The sequence below is a fragment of the Podarcis tiliguerta genome, assembly GCF_965153285.1.
Source record: "Podarcis tiliguerta genome assembly, chromosome: 7".
In the NCBI taxonomy this organism is placed as follows: domain Eukaryota; kingdom Metazoa; phylum Chordata; class Lepidosauria; order Squamata; family Lacertidae; genus Podarcis; species Podarcis tiliguerta.
The window spans coordinates 64,841,230-64,861,122 of NC_139540.1; the positions used below are offsets into that span (position 1 = coordinate 64,841,230).

Below are 19,893 nucleotides of genomic sequence, written 5' to 3' on the forward strand. Positions count from 1 at the left end.
GTGGAAGGGACAATCCCTCCTCCTTCTCCCAAGGCATTATATTTCACTAGACCCTAGGCATGCATTGAGTAAATATTTGTTCAGTCAATGGAGACCAGATTTTAGGGATCAGCTTGGTGCTGTTTTTTATTTATTTATTAGAACCTGTTGGCTCACCAACTGGAGCCAGGTGTAAAATACTTTTTTTAAAACACAAAAATTCGTTTCTCATAAGGAGCGAGTTAAAGTTGATGTGTACAGCACTTGCATAATACTGCTAGCCGGAGGAAGTGAAAATATATTTATATATTATCCTTGTCGGTTCTGCCAGTTGGTTAAACATGTATAAACAGAAGCGCCGAAAGGTTAGCAGGGCTGGTCAAGGTCACATAATAAGCAATAGTCAGAGCCAAGAAATGGCAAGACTTCTTAGGTGCCCTTTATATGTTGGAATCAGTGAATGTGAGAAAAGCTCTGGTGGATCTGACTAAAAGCCTATCTAATCCAGCATCCTATTCTCATAGCGAATTGTTCTCTGGTTTTCTCCAGCAAATGATGTACTCCAGCCTTGACGCAGCTTCATCCCACAATTCTGCTGTAGAAATTTTTATTTCTGTTTTATTGATTTATTAGATTTATAAGGTAAAGGTAAAGGGACCCCTGACCATTAGGTCCAGTCATGGCCGACTCTGGGGTTGCGGCACTCATTTCGCTTTATTGGCCGAGGGAGCCGGCGTACAGCTTCCGGGTCATGTGGCCAGCATGACTAAGCCGCTTCTGGTGAACCAGAGCAGCGCACGAAAACACTGTTTACCTTTCCGCCGGAGCGATACCTATTTATCTATTTGCACTTCGATGTGCTTTCGAACTGCTAGGTTGGCAGGAGCAGGAATTGAGCAACGGGAGCTCACCCCTGTCGTGGGGATTTGAACCACCGACCTTCTGATCAGCAAGTCCTAGGCTCTGTGGTTTAACCCACAGCACCACCTGCATCCCTATTAGATTTATATACTGCCCTTAATCATAAGATCTGAGGGCAGCTCACAGAATAAAATACAGGATAAAAAAACAAATAATTAAAACAAAACAGCAATCCAATCGCACACACACACCCTCCCCACAGACACATTTAAAAGGCTGCATGATATTAATCAGCTGGTTGGAGAGGAATGTTTTCTGCCTAAAATATATCACAGAATCTTACAAGTTGGAAGGGACCCTGAGGATCATCTAGTCCAACCCTCTGCAATGCAGGAATATGCAGCCATCCCAGACGGGGATTGAACCTGCAACCTTGGTGTTCTCAGCACCATGCTCTAACCAACTGAGCTATAATAAAGGTCCCAGGTGGACCTCCCTGGGGGGAGAGTGTTCTACAAATGGGGAGCTACTACAGAGAAGGCCTGTTCTCATGTTGCCACCCTCTGAACCTCACGTGGAGGAGCCACACAATGAAGGGCCTCCGATGATGAATGCAGGGTTTCTATGGGGAGAGCCAGTCTTTGAGGTCTTACGGTCCTGAGTGGTTTAAGAATTTAAAAGTCTGGTGCCTCCTTGGTGGGACCTTCATGTGGATTTGTATATGAAGGCAGGAGTAAAGAAAAAGAATTGCCTGCATGGAGGGCTAATGGCATGCCTTTGCACTCTCCATAAGAACATAAGAAAAGCTCTGCTCCATCTAGTCCAGCATCGTGTTCTCACAATGACCAACTAGATGCCCCTGAGAAGCCAACAAGCAAGTACAAACAGCCCTCTCCCTGGTTCCCAGCAGCTGGTATCCAGAGGTAGAGCATAGCTATTATGGCTTGTAGCCATTGAGAACATTCTCCTCCATGAACTTGTCAAGAAGAAGAGTAGAAGAGTTTGGATTTGATATCCCACTTTAACACTACCCGAAGGAGTCTCAAAGCGGTTAACATTCTCCTTTCCCTTCCTCCTCCACAACGAACACTCTGTGAGGTGAGTGGGGCTGAGAGACTTCAGAGAAGTGTGACTGGCCCAAGGTCACCCAGCAGCTGCATGTGGAGGAGCGGGGAAGCGAACCCGGTCCCCCAGATTACGAATCCACCGCTCTTAACCACTACACCACACTGGCTCCCAAATCTCTTGGCGGCCATTTCTACGTCTTGTCAGAGTTGATTCCACAGTTTAACTCTGCCTTGCATGAAGGAGACTAGCAATATCCCAGTGGAGGTTTCCTCTTGTGCACTTCGTTGTAGTTTTCCTTTACCTTTTAGGTAACATGCCACCCTGAGGTCAGCTGGTGCGAGGTCCTAGGCTGTTTTTCCTGCCTGCCTGTTTATATTTTTGTCTCTAGGTATCACCGGTTACAAGGTACAAACATCAAGGCTTGGTGTCCAATTATGTCCCGTGTTAATTTGGGAGACTGGCAAAAATACGAAATAGTGCAAGTGTAAGATGAGAGTATGGGGGGGATATATTCAGAGGTTGGAAAGTAGGTTAGTTTCCTGACTTGCAATTGTTACCTCATGTAGGATAAATGGGCAGCCGTAGAATATGGAAGTAGAAGAGGAAACTTAGGTATGTTTTAATATAAGGCTGAAGTACTCAGATCCTTCGTAATTACTAAGAAATTCCTCAAACCAGTAAAGAAATAATAGTTTGCTTTTAGATTTTGATGCTTCTGCCCACCACAAAGTTGTCATTAACAATTTGTTTTTAACTTGGATTCCGTGCTGAGGAATGGGTGGTTTTCAAAGGCGCACATTTTTTAATTACCATATGCAAATGATTAATAGGCATTCTCCCAGAAATATGAGGATTCTAGGACCCCTTTCAACACAGGTTATCAGGGGAGGGGGGGATGTATTGCTTAAAGCACTGAGCTCTGTAAAATAGTACTGTGCTAAAGCAATTAATTATTTTTTTAAAAAATGCTGGGGAAGTGCATTCTCAGTTTTTGGTGAATGCTAATTATTCTTCTGGCACCTGTTTGATCTCAGGCAAGTAAGTTCATAGTTTGTTTTGCTCCTCTAGCTGCCCAATCAAAGGGGTACTATAATACTGCTTTCTTTTTTTAGTTAAAAGAGTAATAGAATACAATCATTTAGCGTTATGGTGTATATTGGTATATTGCCAGGAACACATGGATTCCTTGCAGGCAGTCGAATCATAAATATAATTGTAGAGTTGAAAGAGGCAACGATTCCCCTGCAATGCAGGAATCTTTTGCCCAATATAGGGCTCAAACCCATGACTCTGAGATTTAGAGCCTGATGCTCTACTGACTGAGCTACCCCAGTACACAGGCATCAGGGGTTCCTTGGAAATGGCACCCAAAGGGAGAGACTATTACTCAGTGGCTGAGCATCTGATTTATATAAGGTCAGAGCAGGTAGCAATGAGCATTCTTGCTTTGTCTCCCTGTGTGGTGTATATGTCCAGTTTAGACATTATACCAAAGGCAAAATTGCCCGGGGCCATTACAAGTTGTGCTAAGGACAACCCTACCTATGTGCTGGTCCCTGCTTCAAAGAACATGCTTGCTGCTGGTTTTCAAATCCACTTGCAAATAGTGTGCTCAGGGTACTGACATTTTAAAACAAAAACATCTGGCTGCTTTGGTAGCCATTTCTCGCCTGGGGAAAACTTAATATACAGTCATACGTCAGGTTACAGACGCTTCAGGTTGCATTTTTTCAGGTTACGGACAGCCGAAACCTGGAAATACCGGAATGGGTTACTTCTGGGTTTCGGCAGTCACACATGCGCAGAAGCGCTAAATCATGCTTTGCGCATGCGCAGAAGCGCCGAATTGCAACCCGTGTGTGCGCAGACATGGGTTGCGAACGTGCATCCCGCACGGATCACATTCGCAACCCAAGTGTCTACTGTACTCCTTTTCATGTTATTTTGCATGGACTTACTCTTGTCTGTTTTATTGTATGCTGAAAAACATATTTTATAGTTTTAATGCATTGGAATCCACCTTGAGAACTTGGGTTATGGGCCAGGTATGAAGAATACAAGTAAACTGAAGACCCCTCTCCCTTTGTGCAGTAGCTTGCTTGAGTCACCTAAAGCTATTCTGCCTGCAGCACGCTGTTGGCAGCAGGGAGAAAAGGGTGCGTAGTCCCGCCTTCAGTTATTTGCAGCTTGGCAGCTTCCTCTGGGAGACACCCTGGTAGGAATCCCAGGAGGAATTCTGTTGGCCTGTGCCAGGTAATCCTATTATGACTGTATTCTTGTATATTACGGTAGCATTCGTTCTTCACAATGCGCCTCTATATCCAATTACATGGAAAGATAGTAGCCCTTAGGCCAAGAACATCTGTAGGCATGAAACGTATGTATAAAACAATGTCAGAGAGTTCTGAACAATCTGCGAGATGTGCTGAACAGATCATATAAAGATCCATTGTTCAAATGGTCTCTCGCAAGAAAATCTCCCAGCACATTTCTCTAAATACATTTTACAGGAAGGTGACCTATAGACAGTGTTAGAAACTCAGCTATACAGTGGTACCTCTGGTTACATACTTAATTCATTCCGGAAGTCCGTTCTTAACCTGAAACTGTTCTTAACCTGAAGCACCACTTTAGCTAATGGGGCCTCCTGCTGCCGCTGCACCACCGCTGCACGATTTCTGTTCTCATCATGAAGCAAAGTTCTTAACCTGAGGTAATATTTCTGGGTTAGTGGAGTCTGTAACCTGAAACGTATGCAACCTGAAGCATATGCAACCCAAGGTACCACTGTATAGGCTAATTGCCAATAAGCCTAGGTTATCGTCGCGACAACGAAATGTCTAGGTGCTGTTTTTGTGGTGAACCATGTGGTCCTTAGAGAAAAATGTGGGATATAAATGCAATTAATAAACTCTTCTGCTTAAGAAGGCTGGAGGGGCCAGCAGGATGGAGATGTCAGTCACAAATCTGCATCCAGAGATATCCGTGTGGTTACAGTTGGAACCTGTGCCAGTTACAAAACGCACCTGGCGCCTGGCTAATTTCGAACACCACCTATAGATGCATTACCTACGATATGTTTAGCTGGGAGCCTGTGTCTGTATCTGAGGTGGTGAAGTCTTGTGGTTTTTCGGACCCAGCCACCCAACCTGTGAAATGTATGTACTTTATCCACTCCTGGGATTGTTTAATAAAGGCTGTTCATTAACTCCTAGAATCAGGTTGACGTTCACACACACATCCTTTCTTCTGACGATGGCTACTAACTTTTCATTTTCCTTTTTGGATTAAATCTGTAGGGAACCTTCTTCAGCCCCAAGGGCCACATTCTCCTCTGGGAAAACCACCAGGGGGCCGAAGTGGCCAAAGTAACAGATGTAAATTTTAGCTTTGCGCAGTAGCCTACTTTCTAACCAAACTCACACATCCCTCTTTATCCTCCACCCAGGCAAGCAAGAAACATTCTAAGTGTTCAAGGACACATTCCAACTGGGGGAAATACCACTCAAAGTGGCTGGGGTTGTGGCCTAGGAGGAGTCCCAAAGCCCCTGGAAGGGCAGATTTGGCTCCTGGGCCTGTTGTTCCACACCCCTGCTGTAAATTCCACCACAACGCTTCACATTCCCAAGCACCCATGTTGATATTTTGTGGACAAACGCACTTCTCTAAATGACCGATTTGGTTATTGAAGGGTATACAATTCAAAACGAATCCTTTGACTTCTCTAGCCGCTTGATAACCATTTAAAGAAAACGGCTGTAAATCCTTCAGTGAATGAAGTGCGGAACCTCTGGCAATCCTGGGTTTATGTGCAGTGCCAACATACTCCATAAGGAATTGCTGTCTGTTCCAGTCTCCCCACACTAATCCCCGTTGGATAAAAAGGGCAATGAGTCAATGAGCTGGAAACAGCACAGGTTGAAGTGCTGTACGTGCCGGATTCTGAAGCCTGGCAACTCCTGCCCTTGAAAAAATAGGTTGGCTGTGTTTCTGTATTCACAAAAATGTTAAGGAGATGGAACCACCATTTGGTGTAGTGGTTAGAGCAGGGGTCAGCAAGGTTTATCTTGCCTGGGCCGGATTAGTCCCATGGAGAGCCCTCTGTGGGCCGGATTGTGTGAGCATGTGTGCCTGTGATTTTCGGCATCTGTGCAAGCACAGATGTGATTTTCAGTGTCTGCATCTGTGCAGACGCGATTTTCAGCACTGTGGAAGCGAGTCCCCACACTGCGCTGCGCCTGTTTAGCGCAGTGCATGAGCTGGCAACTCGGTTTGGGGGCAGCTTGTGGGCCGGTCAAATGACCTCCATGGGCTGCTTCCGGCCCATGGCCCTTAGGTTGCTGACCCCTGGGCTGGAGTGTTGGTTTAAATCTTCATTTACCCATGAAGCTCACTGGGTAATCTTCAGGCCACCTAGGGAAGTTTTTAATTTTTGATGTTGTATTGTGTTTTTACTATTTTTGTTGGGAGCTGCCCAGAGTGGCTGGGGCAACCCAGCCAGATTTGTGGCATATAAATAATAAATTATTACAGTGGTAACTTGGTTTACGAACTTAATACGTTCCAGAAGTCCATTCTTAAACCAAAACCGTTCTTAAACCAAGGCGCGCTTTCCCTAATGAGGCCTCCCGCTGCCTGTGCCCTTCTACCGTTCGGATTCCGTTCTTAGACCAAGGTAAAGTTCTCAAACCGGGACACTATTTCTGGTTTTGCAGAGTTTGTAAACTGAATCATTCTTAAACAGGACTGTTCTTAAACCGAGGTACCACTGTATTATTATTACTTTACATGACTGCTGTGGTGATAAAATGGAGGTAATCATGTAGCCCAACTGGAGCAACTTGGAAGAAGGTTGGTGATAAAATGGATGAGTGAAAGAAACAAATGTGATAATTGCAAATGGCATCTTCTGCAAAAGAAATTGGAGTGTGTGGGTTTTTTTCCTTGGGGGCGTTTCTAAATCACTGGCAAGCCGTATCTCCAGTGCTGATAGATTCTGTAAATTTAAGGCCTCTTCTCTCCTCCCTCCTTTTAATCTGACTTTTCACAGCAATGCTAACACCTCTTTTCAAAATCTGTAAATTCTGCTGTCTTTATGGTCAGCTTGCGGCAAATGGTTGTGGGGCCTGCAGGCATCTTTCAACACTGATCTTTGGGTTATTTTGTTATTTAAGTAGGGTAAGATGTTAGGGAGAACTCAAGGCAGCTGTCGAAGGCAGCAGGTCTCTGTCTGCCCTTGAGGAAAGCAGGACATGACATCATCATGTTGCGAGTTGCTGTGCAATTTTCTACTGTTCTGTTAAAGTAAATTTTGTCCTTTAACCTGCCTGATGCTTCCTGGTATTGAGCTTTTTTCTCCTATTTTTTTTAAAGCGTTCACATAGTTGCTCATGTTTGTGCTACTGAGTTTCACAAGGGGGTGGGGGGAATGGCCAAACCCTGATTTTGAACCCATTGTAGTAATAATAATAATAATAATAATAATAATAATAATAATAATTTTTATTTATATCCCGCCCTCCTCAGCTGAAGCTGGGCTCAGGGCGGCTAACGACAATAAAATAATACAACATTCTAAAATCATTTCATTATAAAATTAATTCAAATCAAGTTGTAGTTGTAGTCTTGCTTTGGCGTGCAGCACCAAGGATTCATGCTTGCGCAATAGAAACCTCCTTTCACCACAAACCCCTGAAATCTGTTCTGCGATTTCCCTCAACCCTCCAGAGCAGATTTGAGGAGGGCACAGGGTGCGCGCATGGGGAAGTCGCATTGGGCAAGAGGGAATCTTCGCATTGACGGGACACTTATTGGATGCAAGCCTTAAGATCTTTTTTTAGTTCCAGTTCAACATGAGCAACGTAAACAATGGGTTAGGTTCTATTTCAATTCAAGAAAAAGAAAAAGAAAGCAGGAAGTTGCTTTCTTAGTCCCCGTTCAGTATGACTCCCTCATCAAATCTAAATTTAAGCTTATGTAGATAAGGCTTTACAAAGTTTGTCTCTCTTGCCCATTGTCTGGCTGCAAGTACAGACAGGTTTCGTACAATGGTTAAAACGTCCATGGTGATTCTAGTTACAGGTAGGTAGCTGTGTTGGTCTGCCGTAGTCAAAACAAAATTTAAAAATTCCTTCCGGTAGCACCTTAGAGACCAACTAAGTTTGTTATTGGTATGAGCTTTCGTGGCAGGACCATCTGTGAGAAAGGGCTCCTTTCGGGCCACTCATCCCTCCACCGCCACCGCCTGCCTCACTTGAGTATAAGCCGGGGGGGCTTCTTCAGCATAAAAAATGTGCTGAAAAAATCTGCTTATACTTGAGAATATATGGTAGTTGGTCTCTAAGGTGCTACTGGAAGGAATTTTTTATGGTGATTCTAACATGCTGTAATGCTTAAGGCATAGTTTGTGGATTGCATACTCTGTTTAAAGCCCTTGTAATATTTAAGGGATGCAGGTGGTGCTGTGGTCTAAACCACTGAGCCTCTTTAGGCTTGCCGATGTAAGGTCAGCGGTTCAAATCCCCGTGACGGGGTGAGCTCCGGTTGCTTTGTCCCTGCTCCTGCCAACCTAGCAGTTCAAAAGCATACCAGTGCAAGTAGATAAATAGGTACCACTGCAGCGGGGAAGGTAAACGTTGTTTCCATGCGCTCTGGCATTCGTCATAGTTCTCCGTGCACCAGTAGCTTGTTAGTCATGCTGGCCACATGACCCAGAAACCTGTCTGCGGACAAATGCCAGCTCCCTCGGCCAAAAAGCGAGATGAGTGCCGCACCCCATGGTCGCCTTTGACTGGACTTAACCGTCCAGGGGTCCTTTACCTTTTACCTTTTTACCTTAATATTTAACTCCTGTGGCATTTAGGTAGGGATAAAGCTCATATCCATTTGGCTCTCAGTGGTCAGGGCAAAGAAATGTAGACTTGTGGACAATAGGAAATGCACTCAGATATCACGTCTTTCATTTCAGATGCTGCGTGTGCATTGAGAGAAAAGCTGTAAACACTCTTGCGTATCTTTGTGATGGCGATGCAAGAACTGGGTTGAATGGACTCCAGATGGCTGTTCAGGCCAGGTTAACTAAGCTCCAGCAGCAGAGTAGCACACATGGCTGTTCTGTTAACGAAATGGTCATCACAGAAGATCATGTTAAGGAGGGACTGCAGCGATCCCACATTCTGTATGATCGAGCCGGTGAGTAGCTAATAAAGAACGCCCCATGTGATGCAGTGCTATGAATGAAGCTTGGTACCCAGCTCAGCAATGAATAATAATAATAATAATAATAATAATAATAATAATAATAATAATTTATACCCTGCCCATCTGGCTGAGTCTCCCCAGCCACTCTGGGCGGCTCCCAATCAAATGTTAAAAACAGTATAGCATTAAATATTAAAAATTTCCCTAAACAGGGCTGCCTTCAGATGTCTTTTAAAGAGAAGATAACTGCTTATTTCCTTCACATCTGAAGGGAGGGTGTTCCACAGGGAGGGTGGGCACCACTACCGAGAAGGCCCTCTGTCTGGTTCCCTGTAACCTCACTGCTCGCAATGAGGGAACCGCCAGAAGGCCCTTGGCGCTAGATCTCAGTGTCCGGGCTGAACTGTGGGGGTGGAGACACTCCTTCAGGTATACAGAACCGAGGCTGTTTAGGGCTTTAAAGGTCAGCACCAACACTTTGAATTGTGCTCGGAAACGTACTGGGAGCCAATGCAGATCTTTCAGGACCGGTGTTATGTGGTCCCGGCGGCCACTCCCAGTCACCAGTCTAGCTGCAGCATGCTGGATTAATTGCAGTTTCCGGGTCACCTTCAAAGGTAACCCCACGTAGAGTGCATTGCAGTAGTCCAAGCAGGAGATAACTAAGCATGCACCACTCTGGCGAGACAGTCTGCGGGCAGGTAGGGTCTTTGCTTGCAACTGAAACAGCTCCCCTTCTGTAATGTTAAGGTTCCCTTGGCAGAGATGATGCGCAACTCAGTCATACAAAGTGTTGTCCAACATGCCAACAAGGCTTCGTTTGAAGATAGGTTTCTTTTGGCAATTGAAGGGGTGAAATACCTGTGGGCCTGGGCTCCTTCGGAGGGAAGGGTGGGATCTAAACTCGATAAATAAAATATAAATGATGCTAAACTGTATTTTAATGTCGCATGAAGGAGGGACAGCAAGAAGGTTGATGCAGTCCCCACAGCCAGAACAAGGGCATGTGGAGCGTCTTGTTCACGGTTTACCCAAATTGGAACTTATTTTGGCTGAACAGCGAGCATTGTTTCATTTAAACGGTGGTTTGTTAAAGCAAGTAAAGATCGTAAACGTAAAGTTTGGTCTTGGTTTATACCATAGCTTAAATGAAGCACAGTTTGTCCTTTCCCAGACGACACTAAACACAGATTTTTTCAAGTAAAACAAATCTCACAGAAGTGAGGGAAGAGCACATAAGTCAGACATGTTCACATAATACTAAACTATCACTTAGAATTATGTCAGAACAGGGCCTATGTATGCTGTAATTCTAATCACTATGGTGGCTTTGAGCAGTCACAAAAAACCATAATTATTGTCTTGGAAATGAGCCTAGCTTCTCGGCTTGCATACTCTCCTCTCTCCCACCACATATGAGAGGAAAAGTTCGTGTTTGATTAACCACAGCTTGCTGTGCTGTCTGAACAAACTGTGGTTAATCTCAGTTATGGTTTGTTTGAAGCATGGCAATTTAAACCATTGCTTAAAAGCTGGCTTGTTTCATTAAACCAATAGATGAGACTAACCACAGTTTAGAGTTCAGGTGTAATGTTAAGCTGTGGTTAATTGGTATCAGAAGCAAAATCTTTTGGTCTCCTCGCAGCCACACTAAAAGAGGAGCACATGAACCTGGGGGGAGGCTAGGCTTGTTTCCATCATGACAAGCCATAATTTACTGTGGCGTCCAAATGCAGCCACTGTGGTTTAGCTGAAACCCATTCATTTATTTACTTTTAGAATTTATACCTACCTTTGCTCTTAAAGCAGGTTGTGATACGTTAGCGAAAGGAATGCAACAGTGCAACGGCAGGAGCGTTAGCAGTGCCAGCGAAACCAATAAAACAGAAAGCCAAATACAGTGGTACCTCGCAAGACGAATGCCTCGGAAGACGAAAAACTCGTAAGACGAAAGAGTTTTTCGTTTTCTGAGTTGCTTCACAAGACGGATTTCCCTATGGGCTTGCTTCGCAAGACGAAACATCTTGCGCCTTTTTTTTTAAAACCGCCAATGCATTCCTATGGGAAACCGTCAATACACAGTGGTGCTTTGCAAGACGAAAAAATTCACAAGACAAAAAAACTCGCAGAATGAATTAATTTCATCTTGCGAGGGACCACTGTACATAAAATTCTAAAAATACAAAAGAGCCCAGCCTCATTTCCTCCTCCAGCGACCCGAGAGACTGCCTGAGCGAGAAGGTCTTGGCTAATAAGATAGCTGTTGCCTTCCAGAGACCATTCTCAGAGGCCCACTCATCTCCGCACGCTGCTCTTCATATCCTCTGCACCTGTTCCAACAATAGGTGTGGAGAATTTGAGGAGGCCCTGCTGCTGGGAAGATGAAACTCATGAGGGGGGTTTGGCTCGGAACATACTGTGAACTTCGTGCTATTATCTCAGAGGGAAGAACATTGAAAGGGGTAGGATAATGCATACCGGGTCTCCCTGGGGACCGTGTGGCGGTGGAGTAAAAACCGCTTTGTCCGTGGCTAAGAATAGCTTGTGGCGCTTCATGTGTTGCCTCACAAGCATTTTCAGTAATGTACAGATCTATATTTTAAGAAATTATATACCGTACTTTTCGGTGTATAAGACGAGGGCTTTTTCTTTAAAAAATAACTTTAAAAATGAGGCTTGTCTTATACATGGGTAGTGCATTGTGGGGACTGGCAGTTGGTTGCAGTCGCAATCAGGAGATTGTCAGCATTGATTGGGCATTTGAGTGGTGGCTGCGGCAATGGCTGCTGTCTATTGGCTGCCGCTGTGGCAATTGGATGGGTGAATTGTGTCTGGTGGCAGTGAGCGGGCATACGATTGGTGCCTTTGGCAACGCGTGCAATCATGCGGGTGGACTATATTCAGCAACCCCCCCCCAAAAAAACCTGAATAACTGTGGGTATCCCTCCCCACCCAAAAAAGCTGAACAACTCTGGGCATTTACCTCTAAAACAGCTTAGCAACTCTTGGTAAGCTCCCCCCATTTTCTTAATTTGGAATCCCCAAAATAGGGGGCATGTTATACACGGAAGAATATGGTAATGCGAAGATTTTGGCTTTGTGTGCACACACGTCCCCTTCCATGGTATTGGGATTCTCCCTGCAAAAGAAATATACCAGAGCCCTGTTCGCATCCTGAACAGAATGTAATTGCGTTTCTCCTCTTCCGCGCATGCGCGTGGTGTGATTTTGACCATATGCGCGAGCGGCGAAACTCAGAAGTAACGCGCTCCATTACTTCCGGGTCGCTGCGGAGCGCAACCTGAAAATACTTATCCTGAAGCGTATTTATCCCGAGGTATGACTGTAAACATTTTGTTTTATTTTACTGGGAAACCTCGTGCCAGTTTGTACAACTATAAAACAATGAACAGGGTGGTGGTATAATGACTACTGCAATCAACACAAGATAACGTTGTCCTCTTTCTGTGTTCCTCCTGATGGAAACATGCAGATGGGGACAGATTTAAGTCATTTGCATACGGTCTTCTTTTGTGCATGATTTACCTCAAAGCTCGATGACGTAAGCTCTTTAGCGACGAAATTTCAGATTACCGTAACAATGTTCCAGCTCTCAACCACTGGTATATCACAAGTGCCCCTTTAGTACTGCGTTTGCAATTGTTCAAGAAAAAAAATCTATTTTGGAAAGAGAAGAAATGAGCACTGAACTACTGATAACATTACAGTACAAGTGAACTCTTTATTTACTGTGTTTGCTATTGTTTAAGATAGCTTTCCCTATTTGGGAAAGAAACTACTTGTGCCATTTTTATGGACGTTTATTGTTTGTTTACAGATAGTTGCCTTGGTGATATTACCTTGCGTCAATTGCGGTTTGTACAACCAGCAGACTCAAATGATAAGGATTTTCCTGGATGGGGCCATGTCAAGCTGAGTGGGTTGGGGTGTTGCATGTCTGAATGCTTCCCATCTGGGTGAGATGTCTATGCATTGAAATCGATAATGTTGGGGGGAAGGGATCAACTGGCCTTCTGCTATTTTGCTTTGTGCAGAGAATTTTTGGCACTGGGGTACATTCAGATATGTAGCAAGGACACAGCTGCAGCTGATGTCATCATTCTGATTCTGTTGGTTTGCAGACTTTGGGCCTCATTACGTTATCTTGATACACTCTTCAGCAAAAGTGATGAAGGACAGACACAGGACTCTAAAACAGTCTAGGCTGTTTACCATTCTAGGCTTCAGTTATGTGCCATCGTTATTGTTAAAGCAGGAATAAACCTGACACAATATATGGATATTGTGATAGGAATGTTATGGTCTTAGATATATGGCAATGTTCATAACTGCACATACATAGATCAACACAGGAAGGCCAACCTGGAACCATTTTGATTCCTAAACTGACCAAATGTTTTCTCTGCAAGGTCAAACTGGAAAAGCCTCCCCATTGTCTCTTTCCTCACAAATCCTGTCTCAAGGATATGTCTGTTTGAATAAGGTGTGAGCCTGTGACCTGGCCCAGGAAATAAGTATTTTACCACTACAAAAGAATGGCCAGGCTCCCCAGGAAATCCAATCAAGTAACTTGCCAGATAGGAGATAAACTGCGGCAGGAGAAAAACAACATTTAAATTTCTGTGATGTAGATGGGATGTATCTGAGGGGTGGTCTTAGGTTATACCCCTTCTGTGATGTATGCATAATGTTTCTGGGGGTGGTCTTGATCTACAGGATGGGAATTTCAAAAGTCTTTATAAGCCCTTGCGCAGCAATTTTGGGGGTCCTCCGCCTTTCCTGCGAGTGAGGGGAGCACCCTGTTGCAACAGATCAATAAAGATCAGGCTTACTAGCTGCTTTGCTTCTCAATATTCTCTGGTTGGCCTCTGTTATTCTCTCCTACCAATAGGGAACCTATGTAAGGACTCTATATGGGCTCTTGGATACTCCATAAGGGAAAAGGGCATATTTTTATTTACAACAATATGGTTTTATTGTATGATGTAAACTGTTTAAAGAGCCACAGCAATGTTCTTTAAACTCTGGCCTTCAGAACTGGAGGGAAAATGTTAACCCCCAACATGGGCATTAGTCCACCATGATTTGTGGAGTGGTGCTTCACATTTACTAAAAATCTCTCATTTATACTTAATACTTTGCTGTTGGCAGGATGTGTTAAGAGTTTTCATGGCTCTTTCTTCGAAAAAAACATAATATCATTTAAATGCAATCCCTACCGCTCCTCAGTATTGACATTCACACCAATACTTAGTTGAAATTTTCAATTATTTGATTTATTTTTGGCACTCCTTTTTAAGGAAATGAATTTTGCAATTTGCTTATGTCAGAGCACCTGCATATAACTGCATGCGAGGATCCCTAATTTGATACCAGCTCTTGCTAAATTCGTGACTTGGCACCATGACGTGTCACAAACGCTGGCCATTTCTGTCTGTCTTTGCGGCGGAGATCGGAATTGGAGATTGCGCTTTGAGGATTAGGCTTGTCTCCTTGTATTTAACTAGTTACGTGCTAGCATTTAAATAGTCTTTGAATGAATCCTCTTCACGTATTCTCAACCCTGAGCTTCGTTCTGTTGCCGGAAGTGGCATTTTTATCCGTTTCTTCACCAGTAAAATATGTTTGCTTAGTGATCCTACGCAAACTATTTCTAAAATATTTTGATGAGAGAAGGTTCTTTTCTAAACTTTGTACAAAATATGACTGTGACGGTGATTGCGGGGAGGATGGCAAGAAAAGTGCAACGAAAGCGGCCATTTTTCTCTCCCTAGTTGTTAACCATGATAATTATCATTCCAGCTTCTGCCCATCATAAATAGTGATGCACAATCTTATAGAATTTGGCCAATGGATTGTCTTGCAGTGGCTGAGAGCAGACGTTAGATTATGTGGTGTTTGGTCTCATTTCCAAGTTATAGTCCTTGCTGGCATGGAGATACAGTCACTCCTCATATTAGCATGGCTTCATATGTGTACTTTTAGGAGTTTAAGATAAGTACAGAAGACTTCACAAGTGAAGTGAAGTACCGCACTTACCTGAACATATTGGCACAACGCGACCTAATCCCTATCCTTGGAGAACTCACTTTTTACACCCATTCATTGTGAGTGCTTTCTGCTACTCTTCTCCTTCTTTCTGCTTCCTGATTTTAAAACATTTACCAGGCCATAAAGTGGCCCATCCTTTTGTCCCACGACAGCTAAGTTTATTCAGGGTTCTTTGGTGAGGGACTTTTATCAAAATCGTTTTGAAGTCCCAGGTACATTTTCTTCATACAGCCATACCTCGGGTTGAAGTCGCTTCAGGTTAAGCCTTTTTGGGTTGCGCTCTGCAGCGACCCGGAAGTAACGGAGCACGTTACTTCCGGGTTTTGCCGCGTGCGCAGACGCTCAAAATGACGTCACGTGCGGAAGCAGCGAATCGCGGTACGTGCAGACGTGGGTTGCGTTCGCTTCAGGATGCGAACGGGGCTCCGGAACGGATCCCGTTCGCATCCAGAGGTACCACTGTAGTAACTACTATCCCCATCACAATATGAGCCACACATGTTCATCACTGTAACGTCAGGAAACTAAGCTTTTCATACGACTTCCTTTTACGTCAGAAGTGACTACATGCAGCTGTTTGAGCTTGGTACCTTCCTCCTCATAATACGAGGCTCCCAGATAATAATATAATATAATATAATATAATATAATATAATATAATATAATATAATATAATATAATATAATATAATATAATATAATACAACAAATGCAGTGTGCAGTGAACACTCAAGGAACTGGAAAAGTGGAATGCAAATAGAAGCTCGGTGCTGTACAATGATTCTCATTTCCTGGTTCATGGAGAAGCTATTGTAAATGTCCCCAGATTGCTGCCCATAGAAATCAAAGGAGAGATCCAATATTTTAATATAGCTGGGCTTGCCGGTCTGTCTTTTCCACCCACCACTGCTAAAATGTAAAGGAAACCCCACCCTTCCAACAAATAGCTCAGCGAGTACTGAGCATGCTCAATGAATATTTCAAGCGGCTTAGAAACACCGCATGAAAGAATGCCAGCTGGGGGAGAAGAAGGTGGGGGGGGGACAGGTCACACTGCCTTTCTCAACATTTAAAGGCCATCTTGGTTTTAAGAGACCAGGCGACGCCATTCCCAGGACTGCGATGAGACTCCCAGCTGCTTGGTTTATTGCCGCCTGCTCGAGTTGAAAGCCTGAATGCTGTGACAGAGCACAGACACGCTGTTTATATTGGCCTGATAACGATGGCATACCAGTGGGCTTTTTGTGTGGAGCGCTATTAAAAATAGCTGTCTGCTGGCCTTGTGTGTCGTAGAAAGAGACCACCCTGGAGACAAGCGGATAGGGAAATCCCACTTCAGAGGGATTCAGGCTTACGCCTTTGCTAATGAAGATACAAGTGGTTCCGCCTTTAAATTCTAAGGCAGGAGGGTACAGATCCCATACTGTTATGCGTTGCTTCTAGTCTATATAACAAAACACCTGATAATCATTCCATGCATTGGGCAGCAGTTTTGGGCTGTGTGGAAAGTGCATAGCGGTACAACTTCACACCTTTGTATTGAATAATTACTTACTTACTTATATTTATGTTTAAAGACACATCCAGCGCTTTGTGATAAAGATGTACAGTGGTACCTCAGGTTACATACACTTCAGGTTACATACGCTTCAGGTTACAGACTGCTAACCCAGAAATAGTGCTTCAGGTTAAGAACTTTGCTTCAAGATGAGAACAGAAATCGTGCAGCGGCAGCAGGAGGCTTCATTAGCTAAAGTGGTGCTTCAGGTTAAGAACAGTTTCAGGTTAAGTACGGACCTCCGGAATGAATTAAGTACTTAACCCGAGGTACCACTGTACATCTGAATGAACAGGAAATTTTGAAACATTCTGCTTGTAACTGAAATGATTACAATTGCGCGTGAAACCTACAAAGACTTACAGAATGAACAAATCAGACCTCGATCAGACCAAGGGTCTGTCTTGCTCTGTAGTCTTATCCCCTCTTACAAACAGGGCTTGCTCCGGGCATTTGGTAATTGGAAACTTCCTGATTTTGGACTTGGAGGCTGCATGTAGGTGTCAAAGCTAGTGGCCATTGATAGATCTGTATGCTGTGAATTTAAATAACCGTTTCAAAAGACATCTAAACTAGCGGTCATCAATGCTGCTTATAGCAATTTATTCAAAGCATTAACTGGACCCTATCGTCTGTATTCCCTTCCGACTGTCTTGAATTTTTTTTCTGGCAATTTATATACTGCTTCATTACAGTATTTTCTAGGTGGTGTACAAGTACTCAGTTAAAAAAAAAGGATAAAAACCAGATAAATTGTTTGTTTGTTTGTTTGTTTGTATCCTACCTTTTTCTTCCAAGGAGCTCAAAATCATGTACTGCCAGTCAGTTGCACTGAATGACCAAGTTTGTTGTGGAGGGTGTGATTTTTATCTATTTAATTATTTTTCTGAATAGGAGAAGAGCATTACAACTGCATCTCTGCCCTCCATAAATCTATGCGAGGCTCTGATGAAAATGCCTCTCTTTACTGGCTTGCCCGAATGCTGGAAGGTGGCGAGGATCCGCTCTACGTAGCAAGAAGGTTGGTAAGGTTTGCAAGTGAAGACATAGGTGAGTTACTTAAAGCAGACTAGTTTTATTGTCTTATTTGCTTTTTAGATACTGCTGTGTGGAGCTGTGTTTTCAGAGACGATGGGAGTTGTGGTTCACTGGTGCCCCAGCCCTGCTATAAAAGAGTTCATTTTAGTACGCCCTTGGGAGAGGGTGGCAAGGAACAGAGTCAACTCTCGCTTACTTGACATTGGAAGGTCCTTCTACCGTGGCTGGGCAAGCCTCTGCTGACTGGCTTGTAAGCAAGATTTGGGAGGCTCTGTGTAGAGTGGACATGGGTGGCGCTGTGGTCTAAAACACAGAACCTAGGGATTGCCAATCAGAAGGTCGGCGGTTCGAATCCCCGTGACAGGGTGAGCTCCCGTTGCTCGGTCCCTGCTCCTGCCCATGTACCAGTTCTAAAGCACATCAAAGTGCAAGTAGATAAATAGGTACCGCTCCGGTGGTAAGGTAAATGGCGTTTCCGTGTGCTGCTCTGGCTCATCAGAAGCAGCTTAGTCATGCTGGCCACATGACCCGGAAGCTGTACGCCGGCTACCTCAGCCAATAAAGCGAGATGAGCGCCACAACCCCAGAGTCGTCCGCGACTGGACCTAACGGTCAGGGGTCCCTTTACCTTTATGAAGAGTGGACCTCTAATTGAATGCATTCACCTCTTCCTCACTGCTGTCACTATTTGCTCGCTCTCTTGGCCCCAAACTGTGTAGCTTATCCAGGCAAAGAGGGCACTGAGAATTTTGCTTCTTCTTGCCTAGCTGTCCATACTCACTTGCTTGGAGGGCACAAGTGAACAGATAGCAACAGAGAGGGTCCAGTGGGTTCCAAGAGTTTGTAATGGGCCCTCTCCCAACAGCGCCAACCCCCTGACAACAGCCCTGCCATGACAGTTGGCTTAAGGAATAAGATGGGCACTGTATGGAATATTACACTGCTGACCGTGATGTGCTTTCTAAAATGTAATTTTTGGTTGTAGGATTGGCTGATCCCTTGGCATTAACCCAAGCGGTGGCTGCTTATCAAGGCTGCCACTTCATTGGAATGCCAGAGTGTGAGGTAAAGTTGGTATAAGTTTACTTCTATAATTGTCAGCATTTCAACCACTAAATGTTGCCTGTGAATCCTGGAAGTCATGCTCCCTGCTTTGCAGGCCTTTTCCCACCTGGCCTGGGAGGTGGGAGGATGCAGACTGACTCCAGCTACAAAAGCTGAGATCGCTGGACAGACTCTTGGGCTGGTGTATTTCTTAGTGGAGGCTGTTGCTCTTGATTTTAATCTTTTGTGTCTTTATTTTAGATCTTCTTGTGATTTGTATGAAAATTGTTCGGTTTGGTTGTTTATTAGTACTTTTGTCATGTTGCAGTTACATGGTTTTTTCATGTTGCAAGCCACCTTTAGCATGGTTTGAACTGAAAAGGAGGCATACAGATAAAATTTTGTATATGTTACTCTCACCTGCCACTTTCAGTTTCTTCTGTTTTATCAGTCTGGTTGTAATTAGGCATTGGCTACCGACTAGTTAATAAAACCTCTGTTGAGGGAGCTGCAGGGCTATGGGCCAACTTTAAGGTTTTCCTATTTTCTGAATATATAAAAACCCAAAACAACCTGGAAGCAGCGGACTTAAAAAGATCACCTTACTCCTTATATCACTGTTCAGTCTTTGCGATCCACCACAGAAGCAAGGTCCCAGTGTCAGTTTGTCCTCTACAAAAAATTGTGCATTTTGTGTAGTGGGCTTAGGCAACTCTCTAGCAAATGAAATCAATTTGGCACCATCTGTAACGAGTTTTAAATCTGTTTATCTCAGAAAGCCTTACAAAAACTCTTCGCCGTTTTTTAGTTTCTCTTGTCACATGACCCATTTTGTACTCCAGTTTCTTCAGTGCATTTTGATCTTTGTTTTTGTTGTTCTGGGTTTAATTTGAGATTTTTGTACAGGCACATACACTAATGGCCAGAATTGTGGAAACCTTTTGGGAAAAGTGTATCTCTGAGGTTTGATGACTCATAACACCACTTTTTTGGAGTGATACCATAAAATTATGTATCAATGGAAATATAATTTAATGAAGAATGTAATGCAACAAAGTTTGTTCAATTATCTGT

At 43.9% G+C, this 19,893-nt stretch overlaps 1 protein-coding gene across 1 annotated transcript in view; it reads left to right on the forward strand.

Annotated features, from left to right (window-relative positions):
• Nucleotides 1-19,893, forward strand: part of WRNIP1 (WRN helicase interacting protein 1) — a 41,602-nt gene that overhangs the window by 20,367 nt on the left and 1,342 nt on the right. The window contains exons 4-6 of the mRNA XM_083449487.1: nucleotides 8,876-9,099; nucleotides 17,632-17,787; nucleotides 18,761-18,840. Of these exons, the coding sequence (XP_083305613.1) occupies nucleotides 8,876-9,099; nucleotides 17,632-17,787; nucleotides 18,761-18,840 (460 nt within the window). The remainder of the gene's footprint in view (nucleotides 1-8,875; nucleotides 9,100-17,631; nucleotides 17,788-18,760; nucleotides 18,841-19,893) is intronic.